Source organism: Sus scrofa, chromosome 13 (assembly GCF_000003025.6).
Source record: "Sus scrofa isolate TJ Tabasco breed Duroc chromosome 13, Sscrofa11.1, whole genome shotgun sequence".
Lineage (NCBI taxonomy): Eukaryota > Metazoa > Chordata > Mammalia > Artiodactyla > Suidae > Sus > Sus scrofa.
Genome location: NC_010455.5, coordinates 177,514,104 through 177,533,906, shown reverse-complemented (window position 1 = coordinate 177,533,906; position 19,803 = coordinate 177,514,104). Strand labels below are relative to the sequence as shown.

The 19,803-nt window shown below is 35.7% G+C and overlaps 1 protein-coding gene across 25 annotated transcripts in view; it reads left to right on the top strand.

Moving 5' to 3' along the window:
• The window catches only part of ROBO2 (roundabout guidance receptor 2), a 1,674,316-nt gene that overhangs the window by 1,506,121 nt on the left and 148,392 nt on the right, over positions 1 to 19,803 (top strand). For all 25 annotated transcript variants that reach the window (XM_021071393.1, XM_021071387.1, XM_021071400.1 and 22 more), the window contains one exon: positions 8,528 to 8,666. In XM_021071393.1, the coding sequence (XP_020927052.1) occupies positions 8,528 to 8,666 (139 nt within the window). The remainder of the gene's footprint in view (positions 1 to 8,527; positions 8,667 to 19,803) is intronic.

Here is a 19,803-nt window from a genome sequence, read left to right as displayed (position 1 = left end):
TTTGATGCTGAATTCCCTGCTTTATGCATCCCGTATTTTTTTTTTTTTCCCTTGGTTAACTCTTCTATTCTGAATAGCATTTCTCTCCTGCTTTCTGCTTGACTGGAACCTAGAACACATTTCAGAACAAACTTTTTGATTCAATCCAAAACTTAATGGATACTTCAGCTGGTTACAGAATTCAAGTTTAAAAAAAATATTTTTGACATTCCTGTCGTGGCTTAGTGATTAAGAAATCCAACTAGGAACCATGAGGTTGCAGATTCCACCACTGGTCTCACTCAGTGGGTTAAGGATCTGGCGTTGCCGTGAGCTGTGGCATAGGTCGCAGACGTGGCTCGGATCCTGCGTTGCTGTGGCTCTGGCATAGGCCAGTGGCTATAGCTCTGATTAGACCCCTAGTCTGGGTACCTCCATATTCCGTAGGTACAGCCCTAGAAAAGACAAAAAGACAAAAAAAAAAAAATAAATGAATGAAATATTTTTGCTGAGAATGTTTGAGTTGCCACTCTAATATCATTTTTCTTCCATGGTTACTCTTGAGAAGTAGACTGTACTTTTGATCCCTATGTAATCCGTTTTCTTTTTCTTTCTCTCTTTCCGAACTAGCACCTTTTCTTTATCCCATTGTTCTGAAATGTTTCAATGCTATGCCTCAATTTGGCATTCCTTTCTTTTACTACTTGGACACTTAGTGAGCAATCTCACTCTACAAATACTTTATTCAAACAATCCAGTGAAATATATTCTCCAATTTTCTCTATTCTGTTTTGCTGTCAAGCATGAATGAGTTAATTCGATATTAAATCTCATAGGTGTTTCTTAAATTTTCCCTTACTTATAGCATCTGATTCTAATTTCATGGATGTTTTGACTTCACTTGTGTTTCAGGATTTTATTAATACTCTTTTTTTTTTTAGTAAAATTTCCTTATGAAGTGTCCCTGCTTTTATTTTTTCTAAGCTCCTTTGCCTGCCCTCTTCCTAGTGTTGTTTTGTCTTTTACACTGGAGACTTTCTTCAAATAGCAAGCAATCTGTTGTCGTTCATTCATATTTAATTGCTGTTCACTAAAAAGACTGTTGGAAATTCTGTCAGCTGATGGCTTTCATAGTAGGATAATCAGATTGCAAACTAACCATTTTGTTGGGGCTGGTGATGTTGATTTTCAGTTATTGAATGAGAGATAACAGTTGATGAGTGTAGTTGAGATACTATGAGATAGAGCTATGTGGGAAGATATCTCAGAACCAAACCTTAGAAATACCTATGATTATTGATAACTGTGGCCTTGACTTAATTTAAAACATAAAGTATAATTAAAATCAAGGTAATTATTAAGAGCTGTTCAGAGAACATTAAATATTAAATTACATTAAACATTACTACACAATATTAACTTGCAAACTTTAAAACAGCCAAATATGTCCATATTTGTTCACTTATTTAACAAAAATCTCAAAGTTCCCTCTGTGGTTCAGTGGAAATGAACCCGACTAGTATCCGTGAGGATGCCGGTTTGACCCTTGGCCCCCCTCAGTGGGTTAAAGATCTGGCATTTCCATGAGCTGTGATGTAGGTCACAGATGCAGCTCAGATCTGGCATTGCTGTGGCTGTGGCTGTGGAGTAGGTTGGCAGCTGCTGCTCCAATTCAACCCCTAGCCTGGGAACTTTTATATGCCGCAGGTGTGGCAGTAGAAAAAGGCAAAAAACAAAAACAAACAATAACAACAAAAATCTCTTGAACACCTACTGTGTGTCAAGTTCTGTTTAGGAATTTTAAAAGAGTAGGGGGTTGAAAAAACAGCCTGCTCTCAGCATGACTCCCACAACACCAAGCTCTGCCTCTAAAGCATGGTGAAAAAGGCATTTTTTTTCCCCCTCTGAGAACATATACCTATGTTTGTTTTTGCTTTACAGGACAACTTCTCTCAGACAAAGAAAATTCTTGGCAAGAAAAGACATTAATGCAGCCAGGATTTATTTAATCACATTCAGACAGACTGATCATTATCATCCAGTCAGTTTTGGAAGGGCACAGTAATTCACAGTTGGTGGCTATCAAAAACCCTGCCCCTCATACATACCCAGTTAAATAAAAGGATTCATACTGGAACTAGCCATCTGACTTCCAAGTTTAATAGACACTTCTGAATGGTGGATCCTTCTGGGTCAAATGAAGATAAGGTTTATAAGCAATGGTTGAGTTTCTTGTGCTTTTAGCGCATCTTTGATCATGGAGGACTCAAAGGACTACCTATGTAATTATTGCCATAAGGTGACTTTTGTAACATCAACCAAAGTTTATTTTTAATTGTTAAGGCTGTCCTAGTAATAGCAGTCATGGTACAGTCATTGCCAATTTTATAACCATATTCAATGACTGAACAGTTGAAAGGAGAAATTTATTCTTTGAGCACTTAATTTCCTTCATTGTAGCATGTAAGTAAGAAACTTAAGATATAATGCAACCACATTTCAGATTTATGGTTTGGGGGGTAAATTGAATATTTTGCTTTCTGAATATTATTGACATAATTAAGACACTGGCATTTGATTTTATTATAGTTGCATAGGTTGGATTTTTCACGATGCCACTTTGGGACTAAATTGACCTGACTACTTGAGAGCTGTACTTTACATAGTACCGCACTGCCAAACAACACTTCCATCTCAAGAGAGATTAACCTTATAAGCAAGTTATGCAGGTGATTCAAATCCAGTTAATCTCACCTAAAAAAAAATGTTAATTGCACTGGCAAAGACATTGCCTCTGAACACTCTATAGCTATATAATTAAGGGTGAGGCCATTCACAGGGACTCTAATCTAATTGATAAGCAGACAGCAAATAGCCCTTGAGATTTCTCCCCCTGTCTTTCAATTTGTGATCAGACATAAGGTGATAATACGAAAAAATTAGTGACCTTATTTTGACATGCCTTAAAATTAGGTTTTCTCATTATTCAATAGTTCAAGATGTTTCACATATATTTATTTTAGTTGTTCAGAGCTCCATGGAGTACAAACTCCATAGAGGCATTAATGGGTATTGTATGTGGTCACTTATCAACTTACTGAATGATTTGCTCATCATCTTACTCTCTCATCATTCAAACCGTATTTGTTTGCAGATGATTTAGACAGCAAATAATAAACCCCAAGATAATTCCTTGTAATTTCTATTAATTTCTGTCTGAAAGGGGTGTGGTTTTGTGTTTGGCTTATACTAACAATAGCCACTGCAAAGGCAAAGCATTTAAAAATACATTTCTACCTTTACAACCTCTTTTTTTTTTTTTTTTTAACTTTTTAGGGCCCCACCCACGGCATATGGAAGTTCCCAGGCTAGGGGTTGAATCGGAGCTTTAGCTGCTGGCCTACGCCACAGTCACAGCAGCGCAGGATCTGAGCTTGTGTCTATGACCTACACCACAGCTCACAGCAATGCTGGATCCTTAACCACTGAGCGAGGCCAGGGATCGAACCTGCATCCTCGTGGATCCTAGTCAGGTTCGTTAACCGCTGAGCCACGAAGAGCACTCCCCTGCCTGTACAACTTCTTTAGTCTTTAATATTCATGTTTTTGATTCTCAGATTTTCTGGAAATAAGTCTAGTTACAGAAATGGAAAACAATTTTTACAAAAAAAAATTCTTTCCATTTAAGTAAATGTTAACCAAACATACTGTTTTTTTGTAGGCAGTTAAAATTACAAAGTAGAGGATAAGCTTAGTAAAATTAGCAGACAACAGTTAATAGAACGAACAGTACAATTTAGAGATAACTGTTGAAATGGGTGCTATGAAATTCTCAGAATAATTTTTTAAAAGTTGTGCCCAAACTCCAATGTATTGGTAAATTTTAATGTTACTTAAAAAGCCTTTAATGTTACTTATAAAGCCTTTCCTGATGTGCCATGTATATGCAAATGAATTCCTTCTGGATTATTCATTGCATTTTCCATTTTTTTAATCAGTGGAATTGCATTTTCCATTCTGAACCAATGTTAGGCTTCCAAAAATTCTATAGCACCTACTCTCCTGTGGTTATTTAGTTGCTAAGCAGCTAAACTCTGCTTGAGGGCAAAAGAGAATAGAGAAAATTCATGGTAAAGTTCACCATCCTTACTGAGTTCATCAGAACAACAGCGGGGAATCCCATATCCGTCTTCCTTCTTGAAATTATAAATCAGGTGCTACCCTGTGTCTCCATAGAAAACAGTGGGGCTTAGAACATGTAAGATAACCAAAAATTCCTCAAGGACCCTGAGGTTGTCCCCTGAATGAAGAGACAACTTTCGTTTTGTGACAGCTCTAATGTAAATTTTACTCTTTGAATTAACTGTAGTCATGTTGCAATTTTGTGACTGGTAGTATGTGAAAGAAGCATGCAAAAACTTTGCCTGAAAATATTCATGTGTATTTTAGTGGAGCTAATCTAGATACTCTTATTCAATTTACTTTGTAGTCCACATCATGCCATGAAAATTTTCACTGTTAGGTAGGTAGGTAGGTAGGTAGGTAGATAGATAGATAGATAGATAGATAGATGGCATTAACAACCCAATATGTGAATTTGCCACAGTTTATCCTAAAATCTCCAGTTTTCCAATACTGCCAGCATTGCTGCAATGATCTGATGTTGTTCTTATCTTTTGTTGCAGTTACCAATGACCAAAGTTACTGTTCTATACTATTTGTATTGCAGAATGTCTGCGAGTAATAACTATTTTGGTTTTTCTCCATTGTTCACACTTTCCTTCTTTTGTTATAGATTACTAATGTCAGCATATCCATCATGTTCCTCATTGTAATAGGCATGACTTTAGTATAATGTTTTTAAAGCAGTATTTCCATTTAGTTTCTGAAAAAATATCATCATGCTTAAGAAGCTTCTTGTAATTCCTTTTTATTTATTTATTTATTTATTTATTTATTTATTTATTGTCTTTTCTAGGGCTGCTCCCTCGGCATGTGGAGGTTCCCAGGCTAGGGGTCCAATTGGAGCTGTAGCCACCGGCCTACACCAGAGCCACAGCAACGCTGGATCCGAGCCGCGTCTGCAACCTACACCACAGCTCACGGCAACGCCGGATCCTTAACCCACTGAGCGAGGCCAGGGATCTAACCTGCCATCTCATGGTTCCTAGTCGGATTTGTTAACCACTGCCCCATGATGGGAACTCCCCCCTTTTTATTTAAATTTTTTAATCCAACGGATTCTATATGTCTACAACTGTGATCATATGTATTTTTTAATCTCTATTATAGAAATAGCCTCCTCTATCATAGTAATTAAGAATGCATTTGACTGACAGAAACCTGACTAACAATGGCTTAAGCCTAAGGGGCCCATCTTTCTTCATATCTATCAGTTCTGTGATGAGAGGATCTATACACTCACACACCATCTCCGTAATTTACCTGCCCCTTTATTCCAGTTTCCTAAATGGAAATTTGAGAATTTTCTAGGCTTTCCTTTCACATCTGATTGATCACTCAGTTTTGGTATCTATTCATTCTATTCCCTTTTCCATATCCCTAAAACCACTATGTCAGTCTAAGCCGAAATAAATTCTTTTCTCTTTTTTTTTTTTTTTTTTTTTTTTTTTTGGCTTTTTAGGGCCACACCTGTGGCATATGGAGGTTTCCAGGCTAGGGGTCCAATCAGAGCTACAGCTGCCGGCCTACACCAGAGCCACAGCAACGTAGGATCCGAGCCACGTCTGCGACCTACACCATAGCTCATGGCAACGCCACATGCTTAACCCTATGAGCAAGGCCAGCGATAGAACCTGCAAACTCATGGTTCCTAGTCAAATTCGTTTCTGCTGTGCCACGACAGGAACTCTAAATAACCATTTGACCAGAAGTTCCTATTATGGCTCAGCAGGAACGAATTTAACTAGTATCCATGAGGACCTAGGTTGGATACCCGGCCTCGCTCAGTGTGTTAAAGGATCTGGCATTGCTGTGAGCTGTGGTGTAGGTTGCAGATACAGCTCAGATCTGGCATTGCTGTGGCTGTGTTATAGCCCAGTGGCTACAGCTCCAACTCAATCCCTAGCCTGGGAACCTCCATATGCCGAAGGTATGGCCTTAAAAAAAAAACAAAAAACAAAAACAAACAGAAACATTTGACATAATTGCCTGTTTCATATTCTCTTCTAATTCATTTTTCACAGATCTGCCAACACGATCTTTTTCATATGTTTATTAAAAATGGTGCTTGCTTATTTAAAATCCTTCAACAGGTCTCTATCACCTTAGGGCAGAGCTCACATTCCTTGACGTGGCATACAAGGCCCATTATGGTCTTACCATTTACTCTAGCTCACTAGCTTCATCTGTCACCACTTTTCTGATGAAACCAAGCTGTTGGCTCTTCACCAGCCACCAAGCCCAAAGCCTGGCCTAGGAGAAGCTGCATTAACACATGCCGAATGAGTGAGTGGTTGAGGAAGGGACTTCTCTTAGCTTGCTCATCCAGATGCCAGCTTGTTGGACAATTCTGCATTTAAAATCAGAGGCCGCAGGAGGGGTCTCTTTTCAGTCATATGTGACTTCAACAGTGGCTCGTCTCTTTTTTCACATGGGATTATTGCAACATTTGAATGAACTGGGTGAATATCCCTAAGTGATAACAAAGAAGGAATCAATCCTGCTTTCTATGCTCATGATTCATTTTTTTCTATTAATATTCCAAACATCATAAGATACTGATCCTATTGCCTATTTGATGCCAGAAACAATAGCTCAATATGAACAATGCCAGCACTAAAATAGTCTTTTGGAACGTAGAGTATCCAGAGTTCAAAAGGATAATGTGAAATAATTCCATCCAACTTGCAGATTTCTCTTGCCTAGAGGGAACACTTCACTGCTAATTGATTCTACCTAAAATCTTTTGAAGGAAACATTTCCCCAAGTTTTTACGGATTATTTCTAAATCGTGCGTTAGAAAAGCTCTCTCCATGATAAATCCCACTCACTCCATTTTAGGGCTTGGGATTTTGGGGCCCCAGAGTACAGATACTTGAGCATATACAGCTCTGTGTTTTAAAAAGAATTTTGGTCCTTACTGTCAGCTTCACTGCGGAGAGGTGCAGTTTTCTCCCTTCTCTATACCAGTGATGGTTGATTTCATTGCAATAAATATGACTTGTAACTTACACATTTGTTTTATAAATATGGATCTGTATTTAATCAATAAAATCATATATTTCAGTTTATACACAACTTATGTTTTTTGATGTGATTTATTTTCCTTAAAAGTTTCTTGCTAAATATGTGTAAGTTTTTGTGCCGCTGGATTCACATTTTTAAATTGGATTTGAAACTAAAGTTCTAAACGACTAAATATGGCCATATGGCCAGATAAATTGTGTCAACTCCCAATGGCTTTCATTTTTCTTTTCCTTGACTTCTCTTTCTACTTCAATAAGTAACAATATTAGACGTGCCTATGATTGAGAGACATGGGCTAATAAAAATTTAAATGCTAATTTTTCCTGTATCAGAATCAGATCATTATAAAAAAGTGGACAAGCTAGACAAGGAATTGAAGTATTTACAGATATGTAAAACTGCATTTTGTTTTATACTTCTTTCTCTCCAGTAGTAAGATTCTTGTGGACAGGGATTTATTTTTTCTGGGCTTTATTTAAAGGAGGGGTAGAATGCAAATTAACAGTGCTAGGTACGGATTAATAAGAAAATAATAAAGGATGGGAACACTAAAATAGAATACTAGAGAAATAAACATAAAAATTAAGAATAAATGGGCAACTATGTGGAATACTTAGAATATAATTGGAAGTGGCCTTAGAAAATTATGTATGACACTAAATAGTTTACAGTAATTAATGATAGTTTTTAATTTGAGAAGAATATCAGATTGACAGTTTTTTTTTTAAGAAAAAAAATCAAGTAGACAGCTTTCCATACACGAAGTGAAAACATTTATGGAAATATTAGGTCCTTGACAAATAGGTAGCCTAAGTGACATAATTTAGGTAATACTTGTGTTGAGAGCATAACTTTGTTTTCTCTAGCAGTCTCAATGGAATATTAATCTTTTAATTTTTTATTAAAATTATTTTAATATTTTCCTTTGGATGTTTTCCATCAGTTTCAACCTTTGGTTTTCCCCCCTCAGCCACTGTAATGGATTAAAATAATCATTTTCATCTCTTTCCTTATTTCTGTGGAATTCAGTGTTCAGATATTTTCTGACAGGATCTGCATGCTTTAGCTCAGGAATTCACGGAAGAATCAATTTAATATTTTTCCAACAGATTGTATGGACTTATATACAAAACACAGTTATCTATGTGTCCCAAAATATTTTCTTTTATACCATTATGTTGGATTCATAAGGCCTTATGAAGACATAGTTGAGCTATAAAGTTAGGTACCTACATACCAAAAATAAAGTTTCCTATGCTTTTTTCATAATGTACTCAATGCATGCACAGCATTCATTTCATCTTACTGGTTTTTTTTGTTTGTTTTTTTCCCCCCTAAGAACGACCCACATTTCTCAGGAGGCCAATTAACCAGGTGGTGCTGGAGGAAGAAGGTGTAGAATTTCGTTGTCAGGTCCAGGGAGATCCTCAACCAACTGTGCGGTGGAAAAAGGATGATGCAGACTTGCCAAGAGGAAGGTAAGAACGTGATACAGATGGAAAATCATTAGATAACCACTGAATAATTAGAAAGAAAAAGATAGCCTCTAAGCTTGCACCATATCTTTGTGTCTTATTTTCAAATATCTGATTTTTACATGTCTGCTATTTCAGATACCAAAGTCCTACAGGCTTTTGATGTCACTTTTTCATTGAATTTTCACATAAATTCCATGTTATCCTCCAATGTCAAGGATTCCTGAGATGATTTCTTTCTCAAGGCCTCGTCTAGGTCTGGTGTTTCTTTCCTGCTGAATTCTTACCTACTCACCCACTCCATCTGCCCCCTCCAACTACTGCTCAGTTGCCGTGATGGTTCATCCCACACTGGGTACTCTCTGCTTTCCTTTATATATAGCTCAGAACATCCCTAACAAGAAGCTGTTGAGTGTAGTGGACTATAGAGTCTACAGGAGAGAACTCTTTCAACACAATAATGAAGAGGCAGCAAGTGGCTGACATCACTATGTGCACAAGGAATTTTTCACTTACAGACCACTTGCCATCTCTTCAAAGACACCTTCTCCTCCATTTCTTTTCTATTCGTCCTATCACCAAACCAATCTCTCAACTCTCTAGGGTAGGTCCAGAGATGCTTGCTGTCTTTCATAAAAATAAATGGAGTTCCGGCTGTGGCACAGTGGGTAAATGATCAAGCTTGTCTCTGTGGTATTGCCGGTTCGATCCCCAGCTTGGCACAGTGGGTTAAGGATCCAGCCTTGCCACAACTGTGGTGTAGGTTGCAGATCAGATGGCGTTCAGATGTTGATCCCTGGCCTGGAACTTCCATGCTGCAGGTGCTGCCAAAAAAGGAAAAATAAATAAATAAATAAATACATATAAAATTTATTTGCTTTTAAATTCTCCCAGAACTTTGCCTTTACAATCAAGCAAATCATTCAAGTATTTTTTTTTATGTGTAACAAGCAGTATTAGCTTTAAGATTTGTTTTCCTCCCTTTCAGCCCTGCTTTCTAAAACTTTAGCCATCACACCTACTATAATCACTATCTGCAAAAAAATTCCACATCCTGCTATTTTTCTAATTTTCTTTCCTAAAAAAGAAATTAGGTTTTATTCAACTGAGAGAAATTAAACATGCTTTCACAGCAATCCATTGCCTTTTTTGTGCTTTCACTGGAACTGCTATCTACACAGTCCTGAATTTACACATTTATTTCAAAATCTCAATTTTCCATATTCTTAGGTTTGTTATACTATAGTTTCTAAAGTCACATCATCAACAGCACTGGCTTCAAATGGATCAAACATTTTAAATAGTGAGAAGTTCTATGCAATCTGTAGAAAGGAGATAAGTGAAATTTTTAATTGGGTTAGCTTTTCAGTATAATTAGTAGAAAAAGTTGCCTCTGTTTCTTTTCTCACTTCGCTCTCAGACATCTCACTTTTTAAAAGAATGTTCTTCTCAGGAGGGGTTTAGGAATGTGAGGCTCCTGAAACTTTCTTGGTAGAGAAGCAGGTTGAAAAGTAAGTAGAGTTTATGGAATTGTTGGAGTCCATCGGGTGTAACTTTCACACATTTGAAGGCACTTAGGAACTTTTAAAATGCTGAAGTAAGACTAAGAAATTAATTATTTGTAAAGGTGGTTTGGACAAAGGTAAATTTTCAATTATTGGAAATAAAGAGCCCGTCCATAAAAATAATCTTTTGTGTTGGAATTATTTTGGATTTATAGAAAAGTTACACAGAGATAGTACAGAGAATTCCCATATACATTCCATCTGGTTTCCCCTATTGTTAGCATCTTCTGTTATCACGAAATGTTTGTCATTCATAATGAACAGATGCTGATACATGGTAATTAAACTTTATGCATTATTTTGATTTCACCAGTTTTTCCATTAATGTCTTCCTTTTCTCCAGGATCCTATATAGGGTATTTATTTAGCTGAATATTATAGGATATTACATTTAGTTGTCCTGTTTCCTCAGCCTCCTCTGTTTTACAACAGGTTCTCAATCTTTCCTTGTTTTTGTGTCCTTGACAGTCTTAAAGGAGTACTGGTCAGGTATCCTAAGAGTGTTCCCCAAACGTGGTCTTCTCTAGTGTTTTCTCATGATTAGACTTGGTTTGTGGGACTTTAGGAAGGGAGCCACAGAGAGTGCCCTTTTTGTCACATAATTATCGGGGGTTACATGATAGTCACAAAACATCCCTTGTGATCCTGCCATTTTTTAATCATTAAACAAGACCCAATTGAGGAAAGCCACGAGAATAGAAAGCTGTGAAGCTGTGTTACATTTTAATGGGTCTATGTCTTTGAAGTAAGGTAAAATACAACTTAATCCCAGTTTGATCTGTTCCCAGATTGCTCTAGGTGTTAGGTCATAAACCTGACAACTTTATTTGCCACAGTATTCTCCAAGCCTTGCCATATTCAAGGAATACATAAAATCAAACAACAGCACTAAAATGCAGATTAAGAATGTTTGATAGAAAGGCCTCTAAAGAAAGAGTTGGAACTTTTAGACGTCTTCCCTCTGCTAACATTTCCTTAAAGCCTTTTCATAGGTTTGTCCTCTTTCTTCTTCTATTCCTGGGATGATACAACAGCAGTGCTTTGTGTGACCAGCTCAATATTTTTAAGGAATTAGGCAAATGGAAATGTTGTGTAAGCTTTAAATTGAATGTTAGAAAGGCTTAAAACAGGGATCAGTGCAATGAAGAAATTGAGGTCAGTGTTTTTTATCATGATAGAAGCCATGTACTTTTTCTTAAAATCTAAATTTTAAATGGTATTTCAAAGACGCTTCTTCATTCTTAGATTTGTGTGCATTAGCATAAGCTTCACTTATGCATAATGAGGGGGAAAGAGACCTCTTTACTTGCTGAGAAATAACAGTAATGACTTTTAACCAGCCATAGCCTAAATCAACAACATCGATCCTATTACATTATTTAGGTCTCAGACTAGGGAGATGGCCATTGTTCTTGTGTGAGCAATTGTGTGGAAGGGTGTGGAGGATGACATTTCTTTGGCTTAACATTTAATGCAGTTTGAATAAGGTTTGTGTAGTGGTTCATGCTTAACACATTTATAGTAAAGCTTTGTAGGGCAGCTGCATAGCCTGTAATTACTATGTAAGTAATATGTGACTGTTTTTCCTTTGGAGACTAGAACAGCTTTTCAATTCAAGTTTAAATTTATGAAATGCTGTGATAGCTATTTAAACTTTCAACACAGAAGAAGATATCTGTGCCAACCTTTCAGTAACCAGAGATGAATTAAGGGAGTATTTTTTTCTTTGCCGTGAAAATATTTTTTTAAGTAGTTCCCATATACCTCTTTCTTTGATTTAACCCTAAACTCCTGACCTTTCTCAGTAACTGTAGTTAATGAAATGACCACTTACTATTGGTGGGTTGTATAAAAGACATTTTTTTGATTAGATAAATATTTAGGTGAAGTTGGTAAATAGCAACTTTTCCATATGACACAAGGACAAAATAGAAAGAAACCTTCATTTTATATATTCTACTGTCACAATGTTACTTGCTTGCATAAACATCTGAATATTCTACTATTTCACAATTGAAGATTTCAGGAAGAAAAAGGAGGTCACTGCTTTTTTTTTTGTGACTGTGCCAAGTATCTTTTTCCTAGAGGGTCTCAATACATATGTGCTCAGATAAATCAACACTGGCTCATACTTTACACGTCACGGAAAATAAAGCGGGTGGAGCAACAAAATGAGGAGATGAAAGGAAAGACATTTTATAGTTCCTAATGATTATGTGTTTGAAAAGCATAGTTTTTTCAAGGCATAATTTAAATTGTAGGAGAAACACTTTAAAGTTTACCTGTGTTTATTAAGTGCCTGTTGTTTTATACTGCTCATTGCTAGTCTATTAAAAAAAAGAGTCATTTTAAGCAAGGTAAATATGCTGGCACTGATTATTTTTTATTCTATGTTAACCACATTGAGTGACATAGGCAAGTATTTATACCCTGAATATATTGCTTAAAGTTAAAACTGAAGAATTCTAGTTTCTTGTTTGGGTGCTACCTTCTTTTTTTTTCCCAGGCGAACCTAGAGCTTTTTGCTAATTAGTCCTCTTTGGATGGTCAACTGCCTCCAACACATCCTTCCACAGTGTTTCTAGTGATAGAAATTATTGATATTTATAACAACTGGGGCAACCTTCATTTATGCCATGTTCCATCATAACATAGGGATGTTGTATATTTTTAACATAAAAAAATATATATATTGAAGCGCCCTGAAAAACATCATGTATTGATATAAAAGGAAAAGAGGAGTTCCTGTTGTAGTGCAGTGGTTAACGAATCCGACTAGGAACCATGAGGTTTCGGGTTCAATCCCTGGCCTTGCTCAGTGGGTTAAGGATCCGGCGTTGCCGTGAGCTGTGGTGTAGGTTGCAGACGCGGCTCAGATCCTGCGTTGCTGTGGCTCTGGTGTAGGCTGGTGGCTACAGCTCCAATTGGACCCCTAGCCTGGGAACCTCCATATGCCACAGGAGCGGCCCAAGAAATGGCAAAAAGACAAAAGAAAAAAAAAAGAATATCATATAAATAACCAACCAAATATATATAAATAAACAACCGAAGACATAACAATAAAGTTGAACTACACCAAGACTACAACAGTCTGTTCAATTTAATGTTCATGAGTTGAATAAAAATATATTTTTGGAATTTGGGTAAGAAGTAGTATGATTGGTTAAAGTATGATTTTTTATCTTCATTTGTCAGTACAGCTTGTATTTCAGGTAATTATTAGCAACCTTTAAAGAACTGTAAACAGGAGTTTAACATCTTGCATCAATACATAGTTTAGTGTATCACCATTAGTTAGTTCCAAGATATTTTTATTCCATTTTTATTTATTTTCTAAACCATCTCTAAAGGGACTCTAACTTCCTCAATAAAGATCTAGAATAGAGAAAGAGATGTTCATAGTTTGTCACAGAAAAAAAAAAGAAATAAAATATGCCACTTACATTCTTATGTATGCCTGTGAATTCTAAATGCAGTTGATGGCTTGCATATAGTGGGTATAATTCATGAATATTTCATAAAAATAGAAAAGGGACCAGAGAAAAAGATTTTTAAGATATATAGTGCAAAAATTCTCTCAATTGTCCTGAAGCCACTGACAAATTTCTTTTTCAAAAGTGCAGGTCTCTTTTAAGAGAGACTTTATAATAGAGTTCTTAGTTCCATGAAATGTGAGACTCACATAAATACATGATTCCTTAAGAAAAGGAACTGAATAGAACCACTTATAAATCTCCTTTTTGTGGCTTTTTTACACTAAATGGCTCCCTCCACTTAGCCCTAGAAAATGTTCTTATATTAATTGTTTGGAAGCTCCATTGTTTAGAGCACGTGCTTCTGGGATGCAGGGATGCTGAACAGGTGCTTAGCTTCCCTGCCGAGGAGATCAGCCTTCTTCACATACAGTGTGTGTTTCAAGGACATGTGGTAATTTGGGCTCATGATAAATAACCACACTGATTAGGTTGGCTGGTCAAGATTGGTCAATTAAAATGGTTTTCAAAAAAGAAGGAAAAAACCGAGAGCAGGAGAAAAGCAATGTATATAAATATTGTATGTGGCATTTGAAAAAAGGAATGATCCCTAGGATTCAGAAATAAAAGGAAAATGTAAATGAAAATTCTATCTTTTTTTTTTAGCTATACAGATGTCTTAGCAATTTATATTTGAAAAAGTTAGAACTGCATGAACCATTATCTTGGGGTCTTTCAGTACAGCTATGAATAACATAAAGAATATTTAGGCCATTGTCAGGGATGTTGGATTTAAGCCTTGTTCTGACACTGTTTGATCATTTATCCCTTTAGTTATGCTCACATATTCTCAAAATGATGTTCAACAGATTGAGCTACCACTAACTAGGAGTGTGACCTTGAAGAAGCTATTTAAACTCTTTGTGTTTTACATCATGAAGACATGGACCAACAATGAAGTGGGACTAATGATTAACCTACACTTTGACTCACTTGTACAGGGTGAATAATTATGCCATCCCTTCTAACTCAAAGGGTTATTAAAATGATATAGCTAATTCAGAGCACTGTAAACACTGTACAGTGGGTGCACATAACAGGTGCCATAGTTTTATAAATCCAACTGATTGGTGGTATTTATTAGTTATATATAGATAACTACAGAGAAAAAAATAGTTAATGCTAAAAAATAGAGAGTATATAATTTTCATAGAATAATTATACAGTCTACTCTCCCTAGCCAATTGATTTCCATAGAAACACATAAAATATTATTGATTTAAGAGATAGCACTTTTGCTTTTAAAGCATCTAGATTTATTTATAAATTTTGCCAGCCAATTTGCCAAGCCTGAAAGTTGCCACCCACTTTTCTACCCCTGGGAGACCGTACATGGTACAGATATTATATTCTAGCTCTAGTGCAATCAGACATCTGGATTGAGAATTTCAAATTTCACACATTATATTGTATCATTTGTCTGCTGATAATAAGAAAACTGCCACCTTTATAAGAAGATTGTGTAATGATAATAGCAAGTATTTTCAGAGGACTTACTATTTGCTGTGCATGCTTTTAAATATTTTTGGTATACATTAATTTCATTATTTTAAAGAAGAGTTTTCCAGCATAATATTAGTCTCATTTGAGTAATGTGGAAATAGAAGCTTAAAGGAGTTCAGTTTCCGAAGTCACACATTAATATGTGCTAGGACCAGGACTTGATTTAGAAACTCTCCAACATGAAACCTGCATTTTAAATTAATGGGCTCCATAATTATTTGATGGTGAATTATTTATGGAATTGAGCTGCTTACGTTTTAGAAAAAAATTTAGATAATTCTTTAGAAACAGTGTATTTGAATAACTTTATAGGAATACTGCAGAGCATCACAGTTAAATGTACTATTTTCATAACCCACACATAGAAGGGCCTTAGTTTTGAAAATCTAAACTTGGACCAGGTCAAGTTTACCTCCTTAGAAGCTGAAAATACAGATTTTGTTTGTAAACAGAATTAATTAGCAATTTTCAGAGGGATGCCAAAATGGTACTTTTTCCTTTGTTCTCATCAAATAGGTGCTAATAGTTGCTGTTAACACAAAACTGATTGCTACCTAGGGTGGGGAGTGCAAGTTGCCACGTCCAGTGACCACATTGGCCCATCTGTCGAGAATCCCTGCTCAGGAACAATGCAAGAACTGACATCCAATTTGGGTTCTGGCCAGTGGTCAGCTAACAAGCTGGGACACACTTGGAATAAGAAATGCGTTGAAGTCAGAAATGCTCTGCTGTCCATTAACTGGCAGCGCTCATGTGTGGGCAGAGCCAAGACCAGGTGCCAGTTTGCAGAGCAAAAGGATCTGCCTGAGTGCCACCTGTCAATGGCATATGACAGGAGTCACAGCAGGTGTGCTTCTTCCATCAAAGTGTGGCAAGTTAGAGTTCAGCTAGACTAGGGTTGGGACCAGGGTGACATTTCACATCTTAGCTCAAATAGGAGGACAAGCCCATGGCTTACCAGAAGATAGTCATCTTGTCACAACATATCCTAAGTGGATATACTGGACATTTATCATTTGAGATCTCTCTCTCACAGTTAAGTTCATAGCTTTTTTTTTTTTTTTTTTTAAACCACTGCAGCAATGCCAGATCCTTAACCCACTGTGCCACAGTGGGAACTCTACTAATTCTTACCTTGACTAAAGACTGTATTGTGTATTGTGTTGACTGTATCAACACAAATACTTGCCTTTATAAAACACTTTGTCGTTAGAATCACTCGGATGAATTAATCACCCCACAGGTTTTTCTTAAGATACATTTCTGGTTGGTTTTTCCTCTGTTGCTATTCTTAATAAATTGACTTGTAATGTGGGGCTACAAAGTAAGCTAGAATTTAGGAGATCAACATTCTTATCCTGGCTCTGCCATAATTTGTCATGGTATTTTAAACAATTTATGCTACATGTCTGAGTACCACAGTCCACATCTGCAAAATGTGTAGGTTGCATTGGACGGCTTCTGTAGTACCTTTATGTTCTGAAATGGTATGAATCTTTGAATGGCAACAAGGGAGAGTGATTTTAAAAGAATAACAATGCATTTTTTATAGGAAAAAAACCCTTAATTTATTCCATTATTACATTATTCCAGTATTACACATGGGAAAAGTAAGGCAAATGAAGTTAGGTATGCCAGAGTCACTCAGTAAAGGATCTAGGATTGCTAAACTCCAAAGTCTACACTCTTGACCACTACCTTGAGGTGCTGGATGGGATCAACTTTTTTTCTATTTTCCACTTGGAATTGGAGATTAGGAAAATCACAGCTTAGCAAATGCTTGCCTAGAAGTGTTACTTTCATAAGACAGCTGCCAGATACATCTGTTTAGTAAAGGACATAATAAAGATTTTATAAGCTTAATCATAATGGTACTTACAAACAATGTATAAATCCATTATAGCATATCAAATAAATAAGGTTTCATCTTTCAAGAGAGTATTTTTTAATATTTTCATAATATCTGATGACGGACACTTATGAATTGGAAGGCTGGCCAGAGTTCCTGGTTTTATATTTCTTACAAACATATTTTTTATTATTATTTTTATTTCTTATAATAGTCCCTCTGGGGAAGTTGCTGCTTGACCCAGATATTCAAATATGAAGTGTAAGAGAAAGGGAAAAAGATGAATAATAACTTGAGACCCAGTATTACAATGGCAAGGTGAATGAGGATTATATCTTCATTACCATGTGAAGAAGATATAGTTGCCTATATCTTAGATCCACACGCTAGTTTTATGTACAAACTTTAATAAATCAGACTTGTTCCTTGTATTGTTTAAATTTTCCTTCTTTGATTATTTTTCTTTTTCTTGACCTATCAACAATTGAGAGATATATGTGAAATCTTCCATTATGATAGTGAAATTATACAGGTTCATCAATTTTTGCTTTGTTATGCTTTTTGTTGATTGCACACAATTCGAGAATTATTAATAGCTTTCTTAGTGACTGTCAGTGAACGCGAATGGGGAAAAAATGTTGGTTAAACTGATTCATACTCAAGTGTAAAGAAATCCCCTCTCAAACTTTCCCAAATCATTTACATTTTGAATCAAATGATGAAATTATCTCTTATTTAATAATTGGAATAAATAAATAAGTTTACTCATGGGTAAAAAAAGAAGATCCAATCACCAAAGATAAAAGATAAGAGAATCCTTCCAAAGCATTTTAAGAATATACCCTACTCTACTACAATAGTATCAGTTCTTAGTGAAATCAATTTTAGTTGGGATGTAGTATTAACTCATTGGAGAGTCTTTCTAAAAGACCATATGTAGGAGGGGAAATTGTGGTTGAGGCATAGTGAACTTTTGCCAAGAAATTAAATTGCTAGAATTAAAGTACTTCTCTTCTAAGAAGATGATTAATCAATCCTATAGATCTATGGAATAGCCTTGTGACAAAATCTCAGTGCAGAAATCTTGCAAGTTATTCTTACGAGCATAACAGTCAAAATTCCAAAGATTGCAATATCTTTCCACTCACTTCATCAAATGTATAGGCTTTTGGGGCTTTTATAAAGAATATCTGGTTGAGTATTCTGTGTCATTGGAATTCATACATATGACATTTGTTATAAAAAATGTTCAATGAAAACTATAAATATTTCATTCATTAACTCACATTTTCTAATAGTTTTGTCCAAATATTTACAGTGCATATAAACAGAAATAAAAAGGTCAATCAGGATTTTACCTTTGAGAGATTTCATAAAGAGAAAGAAAGAAAATATTTTGAACATAACTTATAGTCCGATATCAATTATCTTAAAGGAATAATGAAAATCTCTAATGTAGTTAATGAAATATTTCATGAATTATTTCAAAAGTAATGAGACCATTAATGAAACATTTTTATGTGTCTATATCCCAACATATAAAAAAGATGAGCTTGTTCTCAAGGATTTTAGTATATGATATATAAAACATCAATTATTAAATAAGGAAAACTATATACAGACTATGATAGACAAGACTGTGCAGAGTTTCAGAAAATAAAAGCTTCTCTATTCCCATATGGCACTAGAGAGGGGTCTGAAAAGAAGAATAGAATTTCTGTAAGTGGAAAGAAGACTATTCCAAGAGATGGAAGCAGGATGAAAAAGCTTTGGTGGTGAAAAATGTAGGCCAACAATTAGTGGTTCAGTTTCCCTGGAGCGTAGTGGAGTGGCACTTAAGGCCAACAAGGTTGGTTGAGGCTTTATTATAAAAGCCTCTAATTCCAAGTGAAGTGTTTATACTGAACACACTATGAACTAGGGATTCACTAAGTTCATTGAATAGAAATTTATTTTTGATTCTATGTTTAGAAAATTGATTCTTACATTTATATGTAGTGTACCTTGTAGTAGAGAAAGTTTGGAGGTAGGCATACCTGGTAAGAAGTTGTTAAAAGGCACTTAGTGGATCACATTTGGGTATTTCCTAAGAATACACAAAAATAGGTATTAATGTAAGTGGCAATACAAAGAAATGATTTTTTTAATTGGAAATCGTATATCAGGGTTCATGGGAAAAGAAGGGTTAAAAGTAATACTGATGTTTATACTGAGAGTGGGTACCTGGGTGAATGATGGTGTCTTTAATAAATAGAAAAAAATTTCTTTAATCCAAATCATATTTAATCATATCACAATAGCACATGTCACTGAATTCAAGTTAGCATTGTTTGTGCGATCCAACAATACTTTTTCTCTGAGTTAAGGTTCCAAATATAACAGTCTTTTCTTTTTGCCCTAGCTATGAAGGTTATGCCAGTGAAATGGACAAATAATACCCTGATTGGATTTGACGTAAACATGTCATCAATGAACACAAGACTAATGACTTGAAATGAATGTATATTTTTGCATATTTTCTAGGATATATTAGGCAAGGAATTTTTCTTCATATTTCTTGCTCCTTACATACTTGCTCAACTGATAAAACTAGTTAAGAGTAGCCTAATTAGAGAGGTATCTTAAACCTTCATTTTCAAGTAGACCTACCTACCAACCCTCAAGTTATGTGATACAAGTAACAGTGACAA